Source organism: Somniosus microcephalus, chromosome 13 (genome assembly GCF_052327205.1).
Source record: "Somniosus microcephalus isolate GS21.2 chromosome 13, FLI_Smic_1.0, whole genome shotgun sequence".
NCBI lineage: Eukaryota > Metazoa > Chordata > Chondrichthyes > Squaliformes > Somniosidae > Somniosus > Somniosus microcephalus.
Genome location: NC_140999.1, coordinates 841,347 through 865,563, shown reverse-complemented (window position 1 = coordinate 865,563; position 24,217 = coordinate 841,347). Strand labels below are relative to the sequence as shown.

Genomic DNA, 24,217 nt, shown 5'->3' with positions numbered 1-24,217 from the left:
AGGTGTCCAGAGTCCCCATGTGATGGTGGATCTCCAGACACTCCCCACAAGCCGAGGTGTCCAGAGTCCCCATGTGATGGTGGATCTCCTGACACTCCCCACAAGCCGAGATGCCCAGAGTCCCCATGTGATGGTGGATCTCCTGACACTCCCCACAAGCCGAGATGCCCAGAGTCCCCATGTGATGGTGGATCTCCAGACACTCCCCACAAGCCGAGGTGTCCAGAGTCCCCATGTGATGGTGGATCTCCAGACACTCCCCACAAGCCGAGGTGCCCAGAGTCCCCATGTGATGGTGGATCTCCAGACACTCCCCACAAGCCGAGGTGCCCAGAGTCCCCATGTGATGGTGGATCTCCAGACACTCCCCACAAGCCGAGGTGTCCAGAGTCCCCATGTGATGGTGGATCTCCAGACACTCCCCACAAGCCGAGGTGCCCAGAGTCCCCATGTGATGGTGGATCTCGATCTACCACATTGGGAACTAATATTGCCATGTCAAATTCTTCATATCATCAGTCCAGGCAGTGAGGGCGAATCACAGCCAAGCCCAACCCTGTCCTCACGTGCACTTTCCAGCAAGGGTGACTGGGTAGGGATCGGAAGCAGGGACTAGGGTTGAATTTGCCTCTCCCCAACGCAGCGACCCTGGGTGGGATTAGCTAGCTCAGCATGGACCAGAGACAGCACATTCACCCCGAGCCACTCTAACTTTTACTCTTCCCTTTCACTACAACTTAAACATCAGGCTCTTCTTTAAAAGGGGGCAGAGGCCCAGAGGGACGAGCCTGCAGAATTATTCAGGTCTGCATCAAGGCCATCTATAAGCATACCTGCCCATGTATAAGTTGCCCACCTGATCAATACCCGCTCAGGTATAACCCGCCCACCTGATCAATACCCGCTCATGTATAACCCGCCCACCTGATCAATACCCGCTCAGGTATAACCCGCCCACCTGATCAATACCCGCTCCATGTATAACCCGCCCACCTAATCAATACCCGCTCATGTATAACCCGCCCACCTGATCAATACCCGCTCAGGTATAACCCGCCCACCTGATCAATACCCGCTCAGGTATAACCCGCCCACCTGATCAATACCCGCTCATGTATAACCCACCCACCTGATCAATACCCTCTCCATGTATAACCCACCCACCTGATCAATACCCGCTCATGTATAACCCGCCCACCTGATCAATACCCTCTCCATGTATAACCCGCCCACCTGATCAATACCCACTCAGGTATAACCCGCCCACCTAATCAATACCCGCTCAGGTATAACCCGCCCACCTGATCACTACCCTCTCCATGTATAACCCACCCACCTGATCAATACCCTCTCCATGTATAACCCACCCACCTGATCAATACCCGCTCAGGTATAACCCGCCCACCTGATCAATACCCTCTCCATGTATAACCCGCCCATCTGATCAATACCCTCTCCATGTATAACCCGCCCACCTGATCAATACCCTCTCCATGTATAACCCGCCCACCTGATCAATACCCTCTCCATGTATAACCCACCCACCTGATCAATACCCTCTCCATGTATAACCCGCCCACCTGATCAATACCCGCTCATGTATAACCCGCCCACCTGATCAATACCCGCTCATGTATAACCCGCCCACCTGATCAATACCCGCTCATGTATAACCCGCCCACCTGATCAATACCCGCTCCATGTATAACCCACCCACCTGATCAATACCCGCTCATGTATAACCCGCCCACCTGATCAATACCCTCTCCATGTATAACCCGCCCACCTGATCAATACCCGCTCATGTATAACCCGCCCATCTGATCAATACCCGCTCATGTATAACCCGCCCACCTGATCAATACCCGCTCCATGTATAACCCGCCCACCTGATCAATACCCTCTCCATGTATAACCCGCCCACCTGATCAATACCCGCTCATGTATAACCCGCCCACCTGATCAATACCCGCTCATGTATAACCCGCCCACCTGATCAATACCCGCTCATGTATAACCCGCCCACCTGATCAATACCCGCTCATGTATAACCCGCCCACCTGATCAATACCCTCTCCATGTATAACCCGCCCATCTGATCAATACCCGCTCATGTATAACCCGCCCACCTGATCAATACCCTCTCCATGTATAACCCGCCCACCTGATCAATACCCTCTCCATGTATAACCCACCCACCTGATCAATACCCGCTCATGTATAACCCACCCACCTGATCAATACCCTCTCCATGTATAACCCGCCCACCTGATCAATACCCGCTCATGTATAACCCACCCACCTGATCAATACCCTCTCCATGTATAACCCGCCCACCTGATCAATACCCGCTCATGTATAACCCACCCACCTGATCAATACCCTCTCCATGTATAACCCACCCACCTGATCAATACCCTCTCCATGTATAACCCGCCCACCTGATCAATACCCTCTCCATGTATAACCCGCCCACCTGATCAATACCCTCTCCATGTATAACCCACCCACCTGATCAATACCCGCTCCATGTATAACCCACCCACCTGATCAATACCCGCTCCATGTATAACCCGCCCACCTGATCAATACCCTCTCCATGTATAACCCGCCCACCTGATCAATACCCTCTCCATGTATAACCCGCCCACCTGATCAATACCCTCTCCATGTATAACCCGCCCACCTGATCAATACCCGCTCAGGTATAACCCGCCCACCTGATCAATACCCGCTCCATGTATAACCCGCCCACCTGATCAATACCCTCTCCATGTATAACCCGCCCACCTGATCAATACCCTCTCCATGTATAACCCGCCCACCTGATCAATACCCGCTCAGGTATAACCCGCCCACCTGATCAATACCCGCTCCATGTATAACCCGCCCACCTGATCAATACCCGCTCATGTATAACCCGCCCACCTGATCAATACCCTCTCCATGTATAACCCACCCACCTGATCAATACCCGCTCATGTATAACCCACCCACCTGATCAATACCCGCTCCATGTATAACCCGCCCACCTGATCAATACCTGCTCATGTATAACCCACCCACCTGATCAATACCCTCTCCATGTATAACCCACCCACCTGATCAATACCCGCTCATGTATAACCCACCCACCTGATCAATACCCTCTCCATGTATAACCCGCCCACCTGATCAATACCCTCTCCATGTATAACCCACCCACCTGATCAATACCCGCTCCATGTATAACCCGCCCACCTGATCAATACCCGCTCATGTATAACCCACCCACCTGATCAATACCCGCTCATGTATAACCCGCCCACCTGATCAATACCCGCTCATGTATAACCCGCCCACCTGATCAATACCCTCTCCATGTATAACCCACCCACCTGATCAATACCCGCTCCATGTATAACCCGCCCACCTGATCAATACCCGCTCATGTATAACCCGCCCACCTGATCAATACCCTCTCCATGTATAACCCACCCACCTGATCAATACCCGCTCATGTATAACCCGCCCACCTGATCAATACCCGCTCATGTATAACCCGCCCACCTGATCAATACCCTCTCCATGTATAACCCACCCATCTGATCAATACCCTCTCCATGTATAACCCGCCCACCTGATCAATACCCTCTCCATGTATAACCCGCCCACCTGATCAATACCCTCTCCATGTATAACCCACCCACCTGATCAATACCCTCTCCATGTATAACCCACCCACCTGATCAATACCCGCTCATGTATAACCCGCCCACCTGATCAATACCCTCTCCATGTATAACCCGCCCATCTGATCAATACCCGCTCATGTATAACCCGCCCACCTGATCAATACCCTCTCCATGTATAACCCACCCACCTGATCAATACCCGCTCATGTATAACCCACCCACCTGATCAATACCCTCTCCATGTATAACCCGCCCACCTGATCAATACCCGCTCATGTATAACCCGCCCACCTGATCAATACCCGCTCATGTATAACCCGCCCACCTGATCAATACCCGCTCATGTATAACCCACCCACCTGATCAATACCCGCTCCATGTATAACCCGCCCACCTGATCAATACCCGCTCATGTATAACCCGCCCACCTGATCAATACCCTCTCCATGTATAACCCACCCACCTGATCAATACCCGCTCCATGTATAACCCGCCCACCTAATCAATACCCGCTCATGTACAACACCCACTACAATGCAAGCTCCTTCAGTCCAATTGTGAATGGAGTCAGTCTGCAGGTGCTCCTTGGGCTGCCTTCTTGGTATAACAATGACGACGGTACCAACACTGCGACTGCTGCTATGCTTTTAAAGAATACACAAAGAGCAGAGCAATAGTAGTTGTAATACAGACACAGCCATCTCCCCCTCAGAACTGCTGCCTTCGTGGGTCTGTGGCTTTGAATGCAGAGCTTCATAGTTTGTGTGTCTGTCAGTGTGTGTATCTGAGACAAATTGTTAGAAAGATTAAATGCATGAATTTTCGGCATGACAGGCCTGTGAGATCAGTCCAAGTGAGTCTCAGCTCGGGATGATTCTGATAGGAGGGGGAACCCCCCCCATCGAATTGATCACTGTCCTCACCTCGCTTCTGCTGCTCTTGTGTATCTTGGGAACTCCCATTGAATGGATCCTGTGCGGTGGGATTCATTGTACTCTGGTGCAGAGCAGAGTCTGAATTGGTCCTGAAATCAAAATGTATGCATCATTTACTCAAACTTGTGATAATCATCAGCACCATTATATTTTATGCCACAAGTGTGACAGACTGACAGAAAACAAGATAGATAATAAAATAGATCAGTAAAAAAAAGGTTAAAAGTGCTTAATCCTAAAACTCAGAAAGATGTCTGTACAATCCATGTATTACAGGACGAGACACCCAGTGTACGTATCACAGGACAGCGACAGTCCCTGTGTATTACAGGACAGCGACAGTCCCCGTGTATTACAGGACAGCGACAGTCCCCGTGTATTACAGGACAGCGACAGTCCCTGTGTATTACAGGACAGCGACAGTCCCTGTGTATTACAGGACAGCGACAGTCCCTGTGTATTACAGGACAGCGACAGTCCCTGTGTATTACAGGACAGCGACAGTCCCTCTGTATTACAGGACAGCGACAGTCCCTGTGTATTACAGGACAGCGACAGTCCTTGTGTATTACAGGACAGCGACAGTCCCTGTGTATTACAGGACAGCGACAGTCCCTGTGTATTACAGGACAGCGACAGTCCCTGTGTATTACAGGACAGCGACAGTCCCTGTGTATTACAGGACAGCGACAGTCCCTGTGTATTACAGGACAGCGACAGTCCCTGTGTATTACAGGACAGCGACAGTCCCTGTGTATTACAGGACAGCGACAGTCCCTGTGTATTACAGGGCAGTGACAGTCCCTGTGTATTACAGGACAGTGACAGTCCCTGTGTATTACAGGACAGCGACAGTCCCTGTGTATTACAGGACAGCGACAGTCCCTGTGTATTACAGGACAGCGACAGTCCCTCTGTATTACAGGACAGCGACAGTCCCTGTGTATTACAGGACAGTGACAGTCCCTGTGTATTACAGGGCAGCGACAGTCCCTGTGTATTACAGGACAGCGACAGTCCCTGTGTATTACAGGACAGCGACAGTCCCTGTGTATTACAGGACAGCGACAGTCCTTGTGTATTACAGGACAGCGACAGTCCTTGTGTATTACAGGACAGCGACAGTCCTTGTGTATTACAGGGCAGTGACAGTCCCTGTGTATTACAGGGCAGCGACAGTCCTTGTGTATTACAGGACAGTGACAGTCCTTGTGTATTACAGGACAGCGACAGTCCTTGTGTATTACAGGGCAGTGACAGTCCTTGTGTATTACAGGGCAGCGACAGTCCTTGTGTATTACAGGACGAGACACCCAGTGTACGTATCACAGGACAGCGACAGTCCCTGTGTATTACAGGACAGCGACAGTCCCTGTGTATTATAGGACAGCGACAGTCCCTGTGTATTACAGGACAGCGACAGTCCCTGTGTATTACAGGACAGCGACAGTCCCTGTGTATTACAGGACAGCGACAGTCCCTGTGTATTACAGGACAGCGACAGTCCCCGTGTATTACAGGACAGCGACAGTCCCTGTGTATTACAGGACAGCGACAGTCCCTGTGTATTACAGGACAGCGACAGTCCCCGTGTATTACAGGACAGCGACAGTCCCTGTGTATTACAGGACAGCGACAGTCCTTGTGTATTACAGGACAGCGACAGTCCCTGTGTATTACAGGACAGCGGCAGTCCCTGTGTATTACAGGACAGCGACAGTCCCTGTGTATTACAGGACAGTGACAGTCCCTGTGTATTACAGGACAGCGACAGTCCCCGTGTATTACAGGACAGCGACAGTCCCTGTGTATTACAGGACAGCGACAGTCCCTGTGTATTACAGGACAGTGACAGTCCCTGTGTATTACAGGACAGCGACAGTCCCCGTGTATTACAGGACAGTGACAGTCCCTGTGTATTACAGGGCAGTGACAGTCCCTGTGTATTACAGGGCAGCGACAGTCCCTGTGTATTACAGGACAGCGACAGTCCCTGTGTATTACAGGACAGCGACAGTCCCTGTGTATTACAGGACAGCGACAGTCCCCGTGTATTACAGGACAGTGACAGTCCCTGTGTATTACAGGACAGCGACAGTCCCTGTGTATTACAGGACAGCGACAGTCCCTGTGTATTACAGGACAGCGACAGTCCCCGTGTATTACAGGGCAGCGACAGTCCCTGTGTATTACAGGACAGCGACAGTCCCCGTGTATTACAGGACAGCGACAGTCCCTGTGTATTACAGGACAGCGACAGTCCCCGTGTATTACAGGACAGTGACAGTCCCTGTGTATTACAGGACAGTGACAGTCCCTGTGTATTACAGGGCAGTGACAGTCCCTGTGTATTACAGGACAGCGACAGTCCCTGTGTATTGCAGGACAGCGACAGTCCCTGTGTATTACAGGACAGTGACAGTCCCTGTGTATTACAGGACAGCGACAGTCCCTGTGTATTGCAGGACAGCGACAGTCCCTGTGTATTACAGGACAGTGACAGTCCCTGTGTATTACAGGACAGCGACAGTCCCTGTGTATTACAGGACAGCGACAGTCCCTGTGTATTACAGGACAGCGACAGTCCCTGTGTATTACAGGACAGAAACATAGAAACACAGAAGATAGGAGCAGGAGTAGGCCATTCGGCCCTTCGAGCCTGCTCCGCCATTCAATGAGATCATGGCTGATCATCCAAATTCAGTACCCTGTCCCTGCCTTCTCCCCATATCCCTTGATTCCTTTAGCCTTAAGAAATAAATCCAACTCTTTCTTGAATATATTTAATGAACTGGCCTCCACCACCCTCTGTGGCAGAGAATTCCACAGGTTCACCACTCTCTGGGTGAAGAAATTCCTCCTCATTTCAGTCCTAAATGTCCTACCCCTTATCCTTAGACTATGACCCCTGGTTCTGGACTCCCCGACCATCGGGAACATCCTTCCAGCATCTAGTCTGTCCAGGCCTGACAGAATTTTATAGGTTTCGATGAGATCCCCTCTCAATCTTCTAAACTCCAGTGAGTATAAGCCCAATCGACACAATCTCTCCTCATACGTCATTCCTGCCATCCCAGGTATCAGCCTGGTGAATCTTCGCTGCACTCCTTCCATGGCAAGAACGTCCTTCCTCAGATAAGGCGACCAAAACTGCACACAATACTCAAGCTGCGGTCTCACCAAGGCCCTGTACAACTGTAGCAAGACATCCTTGTTCCTGTACTCGAACCCTCTCGCTACGAAGGCCAACATTCCATTTGCCTTCTTAACCGCCTGCTGCACCTGCATGCTTACCTTCAGCGACTGGTGCACAAGAACACCCAGGTCTCTTTGCACCTCCCCTTCTCCCAATCTATTGCCATTCAAATAATAATCTGCCTTCCTGTTTTTGCCACCAAAGTGGATAACCTCACATTTATCCACATTATAGTGCATTTGCCATGTTTCTGCCCAATCACCTAACCTGTCCAAATCGTACTGGAGTTTCATGACATCCTCCTCACAGCATACCCTCCCACCCAGCTTTGTGTCGTCTGCAAATTTGGAGATATTACATACAATTCCCTCGTCCAGATCATTAATACACAGTGACAGTCCCTGTGTATTACAGCAGAGTGACAGTCCCTGTGTATTACAGGACAGTGACAGTCCCTGTGTATTACAGCAGAGCGACAGTTCCTGTGTATTACAGGACAGCGACAGTCCCTGTGTATTACAGGACAGCGACAGTCCCTGTGTATTACAGGACAGCGACAGTCCCTGTGTATTACAGGACAGTGACAGTCCCTGTGTATTACAGGGCAGTGACAGTCCATGTGTGTGTATTACAGGACAGTGACAGTCCCTGTGTATAACAGGACAGTGACAGTCCCTGTGTATTACAGGACAGTGACAGTCCCTGTGTATTACAGGGCAGTGACAGTCCATGTGTGTGTATTACAGGACAGTGACAGTCCCTGTGTATAACAGGACAGTGACAGTCCCTGTGTATTACAGGACAGTCCCTGTGCATTACAGGGCAGCGACAGTCCCCATGTATTACGGGACAGCGACAGTCCCCGTGTACTACGGGACAGCGACAGTCCCTGTGTATTACAGCAGAGCGACAGTCCCTGTGTATTACAGGACGGCGACAGTCCCTGTGTATTACAGGACGGCGACAGTCCCTGTGTATTACAGGACGGCAACAGTCCGTGTGTGTTACAGGGCAGTGACAGTCCCTGTGTATTACAGGACAGCGACAGTCCCTGTGTATTACAGGACGGCGACAGTCCCTGTGTATTACAGGACGGCAACAGTCCGTGTGTGTTACAGGGCAGTGACAGTCCCTGTGTATTACAGGACAGCGACAGTCCCTGTGTATTACAGGACGGCGACAGTCCCTGTGTATTACAGGACGGCGACAGTCCGTGTGTGTTACAGGGCAGTGACAGTCCCTGTGTATTACAGGGCAGCGACAGTCCCTGTGTATTACAGGACGGCGACAGTCCCTGTGTATTACAGGACGGCGACAGTCCCTGTGTATTACAGGGCGGCGACAGTCCCTGTGTATTACAGGGCGGCGACAGTCCCTGTGTATTACAGGGCGGCGACAGTCCCTGTGTATTACAGGGCGGTGACAGTCCCTGTGTATTACAGGGCAGTGACAGTCCCTGTGTATTACAGGGCAGTGACAGTCCCTGTGTATTACAGGGCAGTGACAGTCCCTGTGTATTACAGGGCAGTGACAGTCCCTGTGTATTACAGGGCAGTGACAGTCCCTGTGTATTACAGGGCAGTGACAGTCCCTGTGTATTACAGGGCAGTGACAGTCCCTGTGTATTACAGGGCAGTGACAGTCCCTGTGTATTACAGGGCAGTGACAGTCCCTGTGTATTACAGGGCAGTGACAGTCCCTGTGTATTACAGGGCAGTGACAGTCCCTGTGTATTACAGGGCAGTGACAGTCCCTGTGTATTACAGGGCAGTGACAGTCCCTGTGTATTACAGGGCAGTGACAGTCCCTGTGTGTTACAGGGCAGTGACAGTCCCTGTGTATTACAGGGCAGTGACAGGCCCTGTGTATTACAGGGCGGTGACAGTCCCCGTGTATTACAGGGCAGTGACAGTCCCCGTGTATTACAGGGCAGTGACAGCCCCTGTGTATTACAGGGCAGTGACAGTCCCCGTGTATCACAGGACAGTGACAGTCCCCGTGTATTACAGGACAGTGACAATCCCTGTGTATTACAGGACAGTGACAGTCCCTGTGTATTACAGGACAGTGACAGTCCCTGTGTGCGTATTACAGGACAATGTCCTGCTACCACTTCATCTAACAATCATTTTCGGACACACAGCGAACGGAGTCCTTGTACTTGTTTTGGAAAGTGGGATGCAGATCAGTGTAATGCCCAGTGCTGACTAGACTTAAGAATTAAGAGCAGGAGTCGGCCATACGGCCCCTCGAGCCTGCTCCGCCATTCAATAAGATCATGGCTGAACTTCTACCTGAATTCCACTTTCCCGCCCGATCCCCCTATCCCTTGATTCCCCTTGTGTCCATAAATCTATCGCTCTCAGCCTTGAATATACTCAATGACTCAGCATCCACAGCCCTTTGGGGCAGAGAATTACAAAGGTTCACAACCCTCAGTGAAGAAATTCCTCATCTCAGTCTTAAAGGGCCGACCCCTTACCCTGAGACTGTGCCCCCTTGTTCTAGACTCTCCAGCCAGGGGAAGCAACCTCTTGGCACCTACCCTGTCAATCCCCCTCAGAATCTTGTATGTTTCAATGAGATCACCTCTCATTCTTCTAAACTCCAGAGAGTATAGTCCCATTCTACACAATCTCTCATCATAGGACAGCCCTCACATCCCAGGAATCAATCTAGTGAACCTTCGTTGCACCGCCTCCAAGGCAATATCCTTCCTTAGATTAGGAGACCAAAACTGTGCCCAGTACTCCAGGTGTGGTCTCAGCAAAGCCCTGTACAATTGTAGCAAGACTTCCTCACTCTTTTACTCCAACCCCCTTGCAATAAAGGCCAACAGGTCATTTGCCTTCCTAATTGCTTGCTGTTCCTGCATATTAACTCAGTGTTTCCTGTACGAGCACACCTAAATTTCTCTGAACACCAACATTTAATAGTTTCTCACTATTTAAAAAATATTCTGTTTTTCTATTCTTCATACCAAAGTGAATAACATATTAAAAAGGTGGGCGAGAAAGGTTAGAAATTATAATTACACATTCCACATTATTTATGTGCACGGAAAGTCAACAGATCATTTACATACATTTGTCTTATGAACCTCGCCTGCTTTTGCACACTGCTCCCACACTCCAGAAATAAGATCAAACGGCTACAGAATACTTCAACTCAGGAGCAGATTCATGCCAGTTCCCTCCCTACCTGCCCTTTCCCCATCCTCCCTTGCTCCCACCCAACTGCCCCCTCCCCATGCGCCCCACCCACCCTCCTGCCCTCGCCCAACCGCCCCCACCCCACCCAACCACCCGCCGCACCAAACTGCCACCTCCCCATGCGCCACCTCCCCGACCACCCCACCACCACCCTTGCCCCACCGGGAGCAGAGCCCTGCCACCTCCCCATGCGCCACCTCCCCGACCACCCCCTCCCCCCACCACCACCACCACCCTTGCCCCACCGGGAGCAGAGCCCTGCCACCAAGGTCTAAACATAATGATGTCTTGAATTCTTAACTCAGATCACATCAGCCTTTCGCTGTTACAACCAATGAGCGGTTATCGACAGATAGACTGACCGAGATTGAAGCTTTCGTTTAGGAAAAGTGTCCCTCACCTTCTCCAGCTGGTGTCAGGTGGGGGCGACAGATAGATCGAACCATAGGGACAGCTGTCTGCGTGCTGCGGAGTCAAGGAAACTTCAGAGAACAGAACTGATTCTGCAACAAACTGTTAAACTGTGCAAAAAATTAAATATTTTACACAGAGCTCCTATCCTGTGGAGCAATATGTACTGCAGTAAGAACCAACTTAAAACCTTTGTGTACCATTTGACTCTGAACTGAGTTGCCGACCCCATATCCTCTCCATCACCAAGACAGCCTACTTCGACCTCAGTAACATCGCCCGACTCCGCCGCTACCTCAGCTCTTCTGCTGCTGAAACCCTCATCCATGCCTTTGTTACCTCTAGAATCATACAGTGCAGGAGGCCATTCGGCCCATCGAGTCTGCACCGGCTCCTTCGAAGAGCCGTCCAGTCAGTCCCATTCCCCCGCTCTTTCCCCACATCCCTGCAATTTTTTCCCCCTTCAATGATTTATTCAATTCCCTTGAGGGCTACGACTGAATCTGTATCCAACACCCTATCAGGCAGGTTCATCCTAACAACTCGTGTAAAACAGGTTTTCCTGATGTCGCCACTGGTTCTTTTGCCAATCACCTCAAATCTGTGCCCTCTGGTTATCGGCCCTTCAGCCACTGGAAACAGTTTCTCTTTATTTTCTCTATCTTAACCCTTTATGATTTTGAACACCTCTATCAAATCTCCTCTTAGCCTTCTCTGCTCTAAGGAGAACAACCCCAGCTTCTCCAGTCTCTCCACATCACTGTAATCCCTCATCCCTGGAACCGTTCTAGTAAATCTCCTCTGTATCCTCTCCAAAGCCTTCATGTCCTTCCTCTAGTGCGGTGCCCAGAATTGGACACAATATTTCAGCTGGGGCCGAACTAGTGCTTTATAAAGGTTTAGTATAACTTCCTAGCTTTTGTACTCTATGCCTCTATTTATAAAGCCCAGGATTCCATATGCTTTATTAACCTGTCCTGCTACCTTCAAAGACTTGTGCACAAACACCCCCTATAAAATTGTAATCATTTAGCTTGTATTGTTTCTCCTCATTCTGTTGCCGAGGCCCTAAGCTCTGGAATTCCCTCCCTAAACCTCTTCGCCTCTCTATCCTTTAAAATGCCCCTTAAAAGCTACTTCTTTGACCAAGCTTTTGATCACCTGTCCTAATACCTCTTTTATGTGGCTTGGTGTCAAGTTTTATTTGATAATGTCCTGTGAAGCACCTTGGGATATTTTACTACGTTAAAGGCGCTACATAAATGCAGGTTGTTGTCAAGTCAATAATCATTAGATTTATATTAGGTCATGACACCAATTTCGTGTGCATAAGTCAATACCGTACATTTATAATACAAGACTTCACCAATAATCCTTAAAATTATACAGCGCATCTTCTTCTTCTTATCACGTATCAAGTGCTTCATACAGCGAAACACATTGAAATGAGTGCATGCTGATATTGAGGTGCACGGCCACTTAATGTTTCTTTTGGAGGGCAGAATGTTGGTCAGGAAACAGAGAGAATCCTTCCCTTGAAAATGCTCCCTGCTGGAAGACTGAGATTCTCAGACCAGGACCAGAGGCCGGACACCATCTGTCAAAAGGATCTCCAGGAGTAGACCCCAACACATCAAAGCAACGTGACTTTTCTAACCCTGCTTGTGAGGCTTTACCTGGCAGTCTCAGTGAGAGATCCTCTATACTTCATGCTCTGGACCACATTTCAGCATCCACACCATACTGACAGAGGAAGGATATCTGACGCCCGTGTTTGTCAACAGGAATGGCACGGCGGTGTGGCGAGCCCAGCCGGTTTCTGTCCCTGTAGACCCGGTCGACCAAACCATGATGCCTGGTCGATCTACTCGTGTCCAAGGCAGACGACTGGAATGGAGTCTGTAACACAAACAGGGTGAGACCTTCAGTATTGTGCACACCTGCTTCAGACATGCTGCAATCTGCACGTCTGGTACTAATTCTTAATTGCCTTTTATTTTTCTCCTCGTTAGCAGGACTAACAGTGCAGGGTTTCGACTTTTATACATCAATACTTAGCTCAGACTTTGCCCCTGGTGTTAGGTTTCACCTGATGGCGGGCCCACCTGTGTAGCTCAGGAGGCTTACTATAAACCCGGTAGATTGCTGCAGCACACCTGGAGCCAGTGCTGGGTCCTGTAGTGTGCACATTTAAACAAGTCCATCAGGGGAGGTTAACACATGGAGCAAGCACTGCATTGTGATCAGTAACAGGAATACTAGCTATTTTCCCCACTCCTTAACCCAGGGACACTGGAATCGATTGAAGCAGCGCCACTGAGACCCGCTAACAGCAGGCGGAGGAGGATGCTCTGCACGTGTGGCCAAGCCAATCGAGCAGACTGCCAATGTTCAGACACTGAATGGAATTGGATTGAGGCCCCCTGCCTGCTTCAATGACTGGCATGGAAGGGGGGACTAAAGAGATTGAGAATAACTTTGGAGGAGGAATATTGAAGGATCTACAATATAAACCCAGATCTCAACTGTGGTCAAGGTCATCGACCTGAAACGTTGACTCCGTTTCTCTCTCCACAGATGCTGCCTGACCTGCTGAGCACTTCCAGCATTTTCTGTTTTTAATTCACATTTCCAGCATCCGCAGTATTTCGCTTTTGTTGTAGTCAACTTACTTGTTTACAAGTCAACTGTCAAACAGGAATTCGATACAAGCGGGGGCCGTTTCATTTTGTTCCTGGCCTCCCACACTGTGCCTTTACTCCAGTGTGTGGACTCATCGCTAGTCACTCTCCGGCAAAGAGGCAGGGTTGTTGCATCCCCCACAGTGTGACTGAAGAGATCCGATTAAATCTACAATAAGTGTCCCTTTTCTCACTCCAACCATGGATAATGGGCCAGCCCAAACTCTTGGGGGTGGTGCTGACTCCCTGCACTGATACTGGCCGCTGAGCAGCCAAGCAAACAAGTCGAAAAAGAGAGGCAAAAGTGTTTACTTGTGTACAAAGCAACAACTCGCTTACCTCAGCATCTGTACACGGGGAGATTCACTCTCTCCCTCACAATACTACTTCACTCTGCCCTCTCCCCTACTTGTGTGATGGTCATTCTGAGTTTAAATTCTGTTTGAAAACTGAAGTTTGTAGTCAGGTGATTTTAATAGTCACCGATTTAGCTGATCAGTGACCAGAGTACAGAATCCATCAACAACAATCAGTTCAATACATGCGGCACTATTCCTTGGTGGATCAGTAATCCAGCTCTGCTGCTTCACAACAACACAAATCCAGGACAGGCATTGAGCAGAGACCAGACCCAGCCCTGTCAGCGGGAGCCATTTCATCAGTGCCTGAGAATCCAGAGACTCTCGACTCCACTTCCTCTGCACTTGATCAAGAGCAGCATTTGTACTGACCTGGGTGCAGTTTACAGGAATGCAGTAGGGTGGCACAGGAAGGTGATGGTGTGTTGGTGGAAAACACACAAAATTTGGGGAGCGTTTGTTTTTAAAAAGAGGACAATAATTATCTCCCTTTCTTCATATTCTGCCGCTGCCCCGGAAAGGTGTTAGTGACAACACACACAGCGAGTGACCAGCGCAGGATGGGGCCAGTTCCTCACCTGGAGAGGGGTTAGTGACACACACACAGCGAGTGACCAGCACAAGATGGAGCCAGTTCCTCACCCGGAGAGGGGTTAGTGACAACACACACAGCGAGTGACCAGCACAAGATGGAGCCAGTTCCTCACCCGGAGAGGGGTTAGTGACACACACACAGCGAGTGACCAGCGCAGGATGGGGCCAGTTCCTCACCCGGAGAGGGGTTAGTGACACACACACAGCGAGTGACCAGCGCAGGATGGGGCCAGTTCCTCACCCAGAGAGGGGTTAGTGACAACACACACAGCGAGTGACCAGCGCAGGATGGAGCCAGTTCCTCACCCGGAGAGGGGTTAGTGACAACACACACAGCGAGTGACCAGCGCAGGATGGGGCCAGTTCCTCACCCGGAGAGGGGTTAGTGACACACACACATCGTGTGACCAGCACAGGATGGGGCCAGTTCCTCACCCGGAGAGGGGTTAGTGACAACACACACAGCGAGTGACCAGCGCAGGATGGAGCCAGTTCCTCACCCGGAGAGGGGTTAGTGACAACACACACAGCGAGTGACCAGCGCAGGATGGAGCCAGTTCCTCACCCGGAGAGGGGTTAGTGACACACACACAGCGAGTGACCAGCGCAGGATGGGGCCAGTTCCTCACCCGGAGAGGGGTTAGTGACAACACACACAGCGAGTGACCAGCGCAGGATGGGGCCAGTTCCTCACCCGGAGAGGGGTTAGTGACACACACACACAGCGAGTGACCAGCGCAGGATGGGGCCAGTTCCTCACCTGGAGAGGGGTTAGTGACAACACACACAGCGAGTGACCAGCGCAGGATGGAGCCAGTTCCTCACCCGGAGAGGGGTTAGTGACAACACACACAGCGAGTGACCAGCGCAGGATGGAGCCAGTTCCTCACCCGGAGAGGGGTTAGTGACACACACACAGCGAGTGACCAGCGCAGGATGGGGCCAGTTCCTCACCCGGAGAGGGGTTAGTGACAACACACACAGCGAGTGACCAGCGCAGGATGGGGCCAGTTCCTCACCCGGAGAGGGGTTAGTGACACACACACAGCGAGTGACCAGCGCAGGATGGGGCCAGTTCCTCACCCGGAGAGGGGTTAGTGACAACACACACAGCGAGTGACCAGCGCAGGATGGGGCCAGTTCCTCACCCGGAGAGGGGTTAGTGACAACACAGACAGCGAGTGACCAGCGCAGGATGGGGCCAGTTCCTCACCCGGAGAGGGGTTAGTGACAACACACACATCGTGTGACCAGCACAGGATGGGGCCAGTTCCTCACCCGGAGAGGGGTTAGTGACAACACACACAGCGAGTGACCAGCACAAGATGGAGCCAGTTCCTCACCCGGAGAGGGGTTAGTGACAACACACACAGCGAGTGACCAGCGCAGGATGGGGCCAGTTCCTCACCCGGCGAGGGGTTAGTGACAACACACACAGCGAGTGACCAGCGCAGGATGGAGCCAGTTCCTCACCCGGAGAGGGGTTAGTGACAACACACACAGCGAGTGACCAGCGCAGGATGGGGCCAGTTCCTCACCCGGAGAGGGGTTAGTGACAACACACACAGCGAGTGACCAGCGCAGGATGGGGCCAGTTCCTCACCCGGAGAGGGGTTAGTGACACACACACACAGCGAGTGACCAGCGCAGGATGGGGCCAGTTCCTCACCTGGAGAGGGGTTAGTGACAACACACACAGCGAGTGACCAGCGCAGGATGGAGCCAGTTCCTCACCCGGAGAGGGGTTAGTGACAACACACACAGCGAGTGACCAGCGCAGGATGGAGCCAGTTCCTCACCCGGAGAGGGGTTAGTGACACACACACAGCGAGTGACCAGCGCAGGATGGGGCCAGTTCCTCACCCGGAGAGGGGTTAGTGACAACACACACAGCGAGTGACCAGCGCAGGATGGGGCCAGTTCCTCACCCGGAGAGGGGTTAGTGACACACACACAGCGAGTGACCAGCGCAGGATGGGGCCAGTTCCTCACCCGGAGAGGGGTTAGTGACAACACACACAGCGAGTGACCAGCGCAGGATGGGGCCAGTTCCTCACCCGGAGAGGGGTTAGTGACAACACAGACAGCGAGTGACCAGCGCAGGATGGGGCCAGTTCCTCACCCGGAGAGGGGTTAGTGACAACACACACATCGTGTGACCAGCACAGGATGGGGCCAGTTCCTCACCCGGAGAGGGGTTAGTGACAACACACACAGCGAGTGACCAGCACAAGATGGAGCCAGTTCCTCACCCGGAGAGGGGTTAGTGACAACACACACAGCGAGTGACCAGCGCAGGATGGGGCCAGTTCCTCACCCGGAGAGGGGTTAGTGACAACACACACAGCGAGTGACCAGCGCAGGATGGAGCCAGTTCCTCACCCGGAGAGGGGTTAGTGACAACACACACAGCGAGTGACCAGCGCAGGATGGGGCCAGTTCCTCACCCGGAGAGGGGTTAGTGACAACACACACAGCGAGTGACCAGCGCAGGATGGGGCCAGTTCCTCACCCGGAGAGGGGTTAGTGACAACACACACAGCGAGTGACCAGCGCAGGATGGGGCCAGTTCCTCAGTCCTTTTTTTACCCTTTAATCACTTGCTGTGAATTGTTTTGTTAATTCTTAATAAAAATCCCTTCTCTTCTCCCTAAGAGTGAATCTTAGTGCAGACTAAAAGCTCCCACCTCCAGATAGTACGCAACTGACAAGTGAACAGAGATTCACATCGGGCAGCCCCTTGCAATGGCTGCACAGTGACTAGCTATTACCTGCTGATGCTCATGACCCACTGGCTCAGAGGGGAGTACAAACGCTGCAGGCAATGCAGGATATTGGGAGCTGAAATCTAACCCCCAACTTTCATTTTGCTGAGGGACATTGTATCTGCCACAGATCTGTAGAGGCCATCAAGAGATAACGGTGGTCTTTAGCCCTTCATGTATTAGCACCGAGTGAGTGAGACACAAAAGCGGACTTTGTATGGGGCTCTTTATAAGAAGTTGCATCCATATTGAATTGAGAAGTTTTTAAATTCTGATTTGATCTCTACCTCACCATTTGCTCCGTGCGGATGCATTCTGTGAATTCAAATCACATGTAAGCTCAGAACGAGCTTCTGATTGGGACCAGCCTCGGCGACGCATTATCCCTGCCCTCTGTCCTTTCTCTTTCCGATGTCGAGGGAGCTGCTGTGTATTTCCCAGTTTTATTTCCGGTATTTGTGTTTTTTCTTGTTAAACCTAAAAATAAACTTACCTGGAAAGGGAGGTCCATCGCGGTGCTCCCAATCTGATTGACGTTGGGAAGGGAGCCTCCATAGTACTGACCCCGGCCCTGTCCCAGCTGTAAATACTGAGATTTCTGCAACTGTAACTGAGAACAAAGAAAAACAGGCTCATTACAAACAAACAGGAGCCGAGACACTGGCCACGGAACCTTCCGCAACCTCTCTGGAAACGATATGACAGGACCTACCAATGACACCAGCAGGCACTGCCCAGACAGCTGCTGCTCGCACTAAAACTGAATAAAACTCATGGAATACTGCACAGCATAAAAACAGGATCCTGGGAAGATAACTGGGCTAAAGGGCTTAAATTATGAAGGCAGGTTGCATAGACTAGGCTTGTATTCCCTGCAGTATTGGTGGTATAGTAAGTAGTGTAGATGAGAGCATAAAATTACAAAGAGACATTGATAAAGTGAGTGCGCAAAACTGTGGCAGATGGATTTCAATGCAGGTAGGTGTGAGGTCATCCATTTTGGACCAAAAAAGGATAGATCCGAGTATTATTTAAATGGTGAAAAGCTAGGAACAGTGGTGGTCCAAAGAGATTGAGGTGTCCATGTACACAGATCAGTGAAATGTAGTATATAAAAGCAGAAAATACTCAGCAGTTCAGGCAGCATTTGTGGAGAGAGTTAATGTTCCAGGTTGATGACCTTTCGTCAGAACTGGAAAAAGTTTTAGAGATGTAACAGATTTTAAGAAAGTGCAGAGGCAGGGAATGGGAGGAAAGAACAAAAGGGAAGGTCTGTGACTGGATGGAAGGCAGGAGAGATTAAATGACAAAAGGGATGATGGTGCAAGGTGAAAGGAGATGGTAATGGGACAAGTAAAGAAACAAAAGATAGGTCTAGAAAAGGTGTAAATGGGAATGGCAGAATCATCAACAGCTGCCATCTGAAAAAATAGGGGCCGAGGTTATGGTCTGAAATTGTTGAACTCGATGTTGAGTCCAGAAGGCTGCAAAGTATCTAATCGAAAGATGAGGTGCTGTTCCTCGAGCTTACGCTGAGCTTCCATGGAACAATGCAAAAGGCCGAGGACAGAGAAGGAGTGGAGCAGAGAATTAAAGTGACCCGTGACCAGAAGCTCAGGATCACGCTTACGGACTGAACGGAGGTGTTCCATAGAGCGGTCACCCAATCTGCGTTTGGTCTCCCCAATGTAGAGGAGACCGCATCGTGAGCAGCGAATACAGTATACTAGATTGCAAGTAGTACAAGTAAATCGCTGTTTCACCTGGAAGGTGTGTTTGGGGCCCTGGACAGTAGGAAGGGAGGAGGTAAAAGGGCAGGTGTTGCATCTCCTGCGCTTGCACAGAAAGGTGCCGTGGGAAAGGGAGATGGTGATTGAGGAGTGGACCAGGGAGTAGTGGAGGGAGTGGTCCCTTCGGAATGCTGAAAGGGGAGGGGGAGGGAGGGGGAGATGCGTTTGGTGGTGGGATCATGCTGGAGGTGGTGGAAATGGCGGAGGATGATCCGTTGAATGTGGAGGCTGATGGGGTAAAAGGTGAGGACAAGGGGAACCCTATCGTGGTTCCGGGAGGGAGGAGAAGGGGTGAAAGCAGAAGTGCTGGAAATGGAACGAACACGGTCGAGGACCGTGTCAACCACGGTGGAGGGGAATCCTCGGCTGAGGAAAAAGGAAGACATGACGGAAGCACGAATATGGAAGGTGGCATCGTCATAACAGATGTGGCGGAGACGGAGAAACTGGGAGAATGGAATAGAGTCCTTACTGGAAGCGGGGTGGGAGGAAGTGTAGTCCAGGTAGCTGTGGGAGTCAGTGGGCTTATAGTGGATGTTTGTCGACAGCCTAACCCCAGAAATGGAGGCAGAGAAGTCGAGGAAGGGAAGAGTCGGAAATGGACCACGTGAAGGCGAGGGAAGAATGGAAATTGGAAGCAAAGTGAATGACATTTTCTAGTTCAGGGCGCCAGCAGGAAACGGCACCAATACAGTCATCAATGTACCGGAAAAAGAGGTGAGGGAGAGGACCCAAGCAGGACAAAGAATGTTCCACATATTCCACAAAAAGACAGGCACAGCTAGGACCCATGCGGGATGGGGAACAGCCAGAAGTCGTGGTCCATGTGGTCCTGCCGTCAGAGGTTCAGGAGCTAGGGAGGAAGTTAAAAGCACGATCTCAAAGGTAGTAATCTCTGGATTACTCCCAGTGCCACGTGCTAGTGAGTATAGGAGCAGTAAGATAAGAGAGGTTAATGCATGGCTGCAGAAATAGTGCAGGAGGGAGGGCTTCAGATTTCTGGGGTAGGAGGGACCTGTTTAAACTGGACGGGTTGCACCTCATAAGAGCTGGGATTAATTACCTCATGGGAAGGTTAACTAATGCTGTGAGGGAGGGTTTAAACTAATTTGGCTGGGGAATGGGCACCAGGATGAAACATTGGAGAGGAGAAACAAGGTACAATACACAGAGGACTTAGAGAGGAAAATAGCACTAGAGTACAGAATAGTTCAGAAATAGGACAGATCAGACAGGAGACTACTGCGAACCAGTCTAAGATGGATGTAAATGGAAAATAAGCATGGTAAGTAAGGTTGGTGAACTGCAAGCATAAATCACCACATGGGACTATGATATAGTGGCAATAATATAGACCTGGCTCAAAGGGGAGGATGGGGAATGTAATATTCCTGGCTACAGGGTATTCAGAAAAGATAGGGAAGAAAAAGGGGGGGGCGCGGTGGCAGTATTGATCAAAGAAACTATTATAGAACTGGAATAACAACAGAAAATGCTGGAAAAACTCAGCAGGCCAGGCAACATCCACGGAGAGAAATTAGAGTCGACGTTTCGGGTCGAAACCCTTTTTCAAAACTGGAAAGGAAATAAAATAGATCGAAGGCAGGGCTGCGATAGAACAAAAAAAGTAAAAGAGACATTAAGAGGTATTCAAAACCAGACGAGATGCTAATAGGACAAAAGACGGCTGAGATTAGGTGTGAAGCGTATTGGCAGGATGAGAGACAGCTGCCAGGTGGGAGAGAGAAAAAAAAAGGGGGGGGGGGGGGGGAAAGACCCAAAGCAAAGGGGTGGAAAAAAATATAAGTAAAAATGTAATAGGGGCCGAGGTTATGATCTGAAATTGTTGAACTCGAAATTGAGTCCGGAAGGCTGCAGACTGCCTAATCGGAAGATGAGGTGCTGTTCCTCGAGTTTACGTTGAGCTTCCGTGGAACAATGCAAGAGGCCAAGGACGGTGAGGTCCGAGTGGGAATGGAGCGGTGAATTAAAATGACAGGCGACTGGAAGCTCGGGGTCACCCTTACGGACTGAACGGAGGTGTTCCGCAAAGCGGTCACCCAATCTGCGTTTGGTCTCCCCAATGTAGAGGAGACCACATCGTGAGCAGCGAATACAGTATACTAGATTGCGAGAAGTACAAGTAAATCGCTGTTTCACCTGGAAGGGGTGTTTGGGGCTCTGGACAGTGGGAAGGGGGGAGGTATAGGGGCAGGTGTTATATCTCCTGCGCTTGCACAGGAAGGTGCCAGGCGAAGGGGAAGGGCTGTTGGGGGTGATAGAGGAGTGGACTAGGGTGTCTCGGAGAGAGCGGTCCCTATGGAATGCTGAAAGGGGAGGGGAGGGGAAGATGCGTTTGGTGGTGGGATCACTTTGGAGGTAGCCAAAATGGCGGAGGATGATCCGTTGAATGTGGAGGCTGGTGGGGTGAAAGGTGAGGACAAGGGGAACCCTATCGTGGTTCCGGGAGGGAGGGGCAGGGGTGAGGGCAGAAGTGCGGGAGGTAGAACGGACACGGTCGAGGGCCGTGTCAACCACGGTAGAGGGGAATCCTCGGTTGCGGAAAAAGGAAGACATGTCGGAAGCACTGGTGTGGAAGGTGGCATCGTCGGAGCAGATACGGCGGAGACGGAGAAACTGGGAGAATGGAATAGAGTCCTTACAGGAGGCGGGGTGGGAGGAAGTGTAGTCCAGGTAGCTGTGGGAGTCAGTGGGCTTGTAGTGAATATTGGTCGATAACCTATCCTCAGAGATGGAGACGGAGAAGTCGAGGAAGGGAAGGGAAGAGTCAGAGATGGACCATGTGAAGGTGAGGGAAGAGTGGAAATTGGAGGCAAAGTGAATGAAATTGTCCAGTTCAGGGCGAGAGCAGGAAACGGCAGCGATACAGTCATCAATGTATCGGAAAAAGAGGTGAGGGAGGGGACCTGAGTAGGACTGGAACAAAGAGTGTTCCACATATCCCGTATTGTAGAACTGGAGAGGGTTGATGTAGTTGAGGTGCCAAGGACAAAGTCTATTTATTTAGAATTAAGGAACAATATAAGAACTATAGAAACATAGAAGATAGGAGCAGGAGTAGGCCATTTGGCCCCTCGAGCCTGCTCCACCATTCAATGAGATCATGGCTGATCATTCAAATTCAGTACCCTGTCCCTGCCTTCTCCCCATATCCCTTGATCCCTTTAGCCTTAAGAAATATATCTAACTCCTTCTTGAATATATTTCATGAATTGGCCTCAACTGCCTTCTGTGGTAGAGAATTCCACAGGTTCACCACTCTCGGTGAAGAAATGCCTCCTCATCTCAGTCCTAAATGGCTTACTCCTTATCCTTAGACTGTGACCCCTGGTTCTGGACTCCCCCGCCATCGGGAACATCCTTCCTGCATCTAGTCTGTCTAGTCCTGTTAGAATTTTATAAGTTTCAATGAGATCCCCTCTCATTCTTCTAAACTCCAGCGAGTATAAGGCCAATCGACCCAATCTCTCTTCATACGTCATTCCTGCCATCCCAGGTATCAGTCTGGTGAATCTTCGCTGCACTCCCTCCGTGGCAAGAACATCCTTCCTCAGATAAGGCGACCAAAACTGCACACAATACTCAAGGTGTGGTCTCACCAAGGCCCTGTACAACTGCAGCAAGACATCCTTGTTCCTGTACTCGAATCCTCTCGCTATGAAGGCCAACATACCATTTGCCTTCTTAACCGCCTGCTGCACCTGCATGCTTACCTTCAGCGACTGGTGCACAAGGACACCCAGGTCTCGTTGCACTTCCCCTTCTCCCAATCTATTGTTCAGATAATAATCTGCCTTCCTGTTTTTGCCACCAAAGTGGATAACCTCGCATTTATCCACATTATACTGCGTCTGCCATACATCTGCCCAATCACCCAACCTGTTCAAATCATACTGGAGTTTCTCTGCATCCTCCTCACAGCACACACGCCCACCCAGCTTTGTGTCGTCTGCAAACTTGGAGATATTACATCTAGTTCCCTCGTCTAGATCATTAATATATATTGTGAATAGCTGGGGTCCTAGCACCAATCCCTGCGGTACCCCACTAGTCACTGCCTGCCACTCGGAAAAAGAGCCGTTTATTCCAACTCTTTGCTTCCTGTCTGCCAGCCAGTTCTCTATCCAAGTCAATACCTTGCCCCTAATCCAATGTGCTTTAACTTTACACGCTAATCTCTTATGCGGGACCTTATCGAAAGCCTTCTGAAAGTCCAAATACACCACATTCACTGGTTCTCCCTTATCTATTCTACCAGTTACATCCTCAAAAAATTCCAGTAGATTAGTCAAGCACGATTTACCTTTTATAAATCCATGTTGACTTTGTCTGATCCTGTCACTGTTTTCCAAGTGCTCTGCTATTACATCTTTTATAATGGACTCTAGCATTTTCCCCACTACCGATGTCAGGCTTACCGGTCTGTAATTCCCCGTTTTCTCTCTACTACCTTTTTTGAATAGTGGGGTAACATTAGCTACCCTCCAATCCATGGGAACTGTTCCAGAGTCTATCGAATTTTGGAAGAAAATAATTGGCTATTACGCTACTGGGTGTATACTGTAGGCCACCAAATAGT

The 24,217-nt window shown here is 50.5% G+C and overlaps 1 protein-coding gene across 1 annotated transcript in view; it reads right to left on the bottom strand.

The window, feature by feature from the left end:
• LOC147107940 (CREB-regulated transcription coactivator 1-like) overlaps positions 1-24,217 on the bottom strand; it is a 113,248-nt gene that overhangs the window by 71,500 nt on the left and 17,531 nt on the right. The window contains 4 exon segments of the mRNA XM_086004310.1: positions 4,598-4,698; positions 11,418-11,479; positions 13,190-13,327; positions 18,321-18,437. Of these exon segments, the coding sequence (XP_085860436.1) occupies positions 4,598-4,698; positions 11,418-11,479; positions 13,190-13,327; positions 18,321-18,437 (418 nt within the window).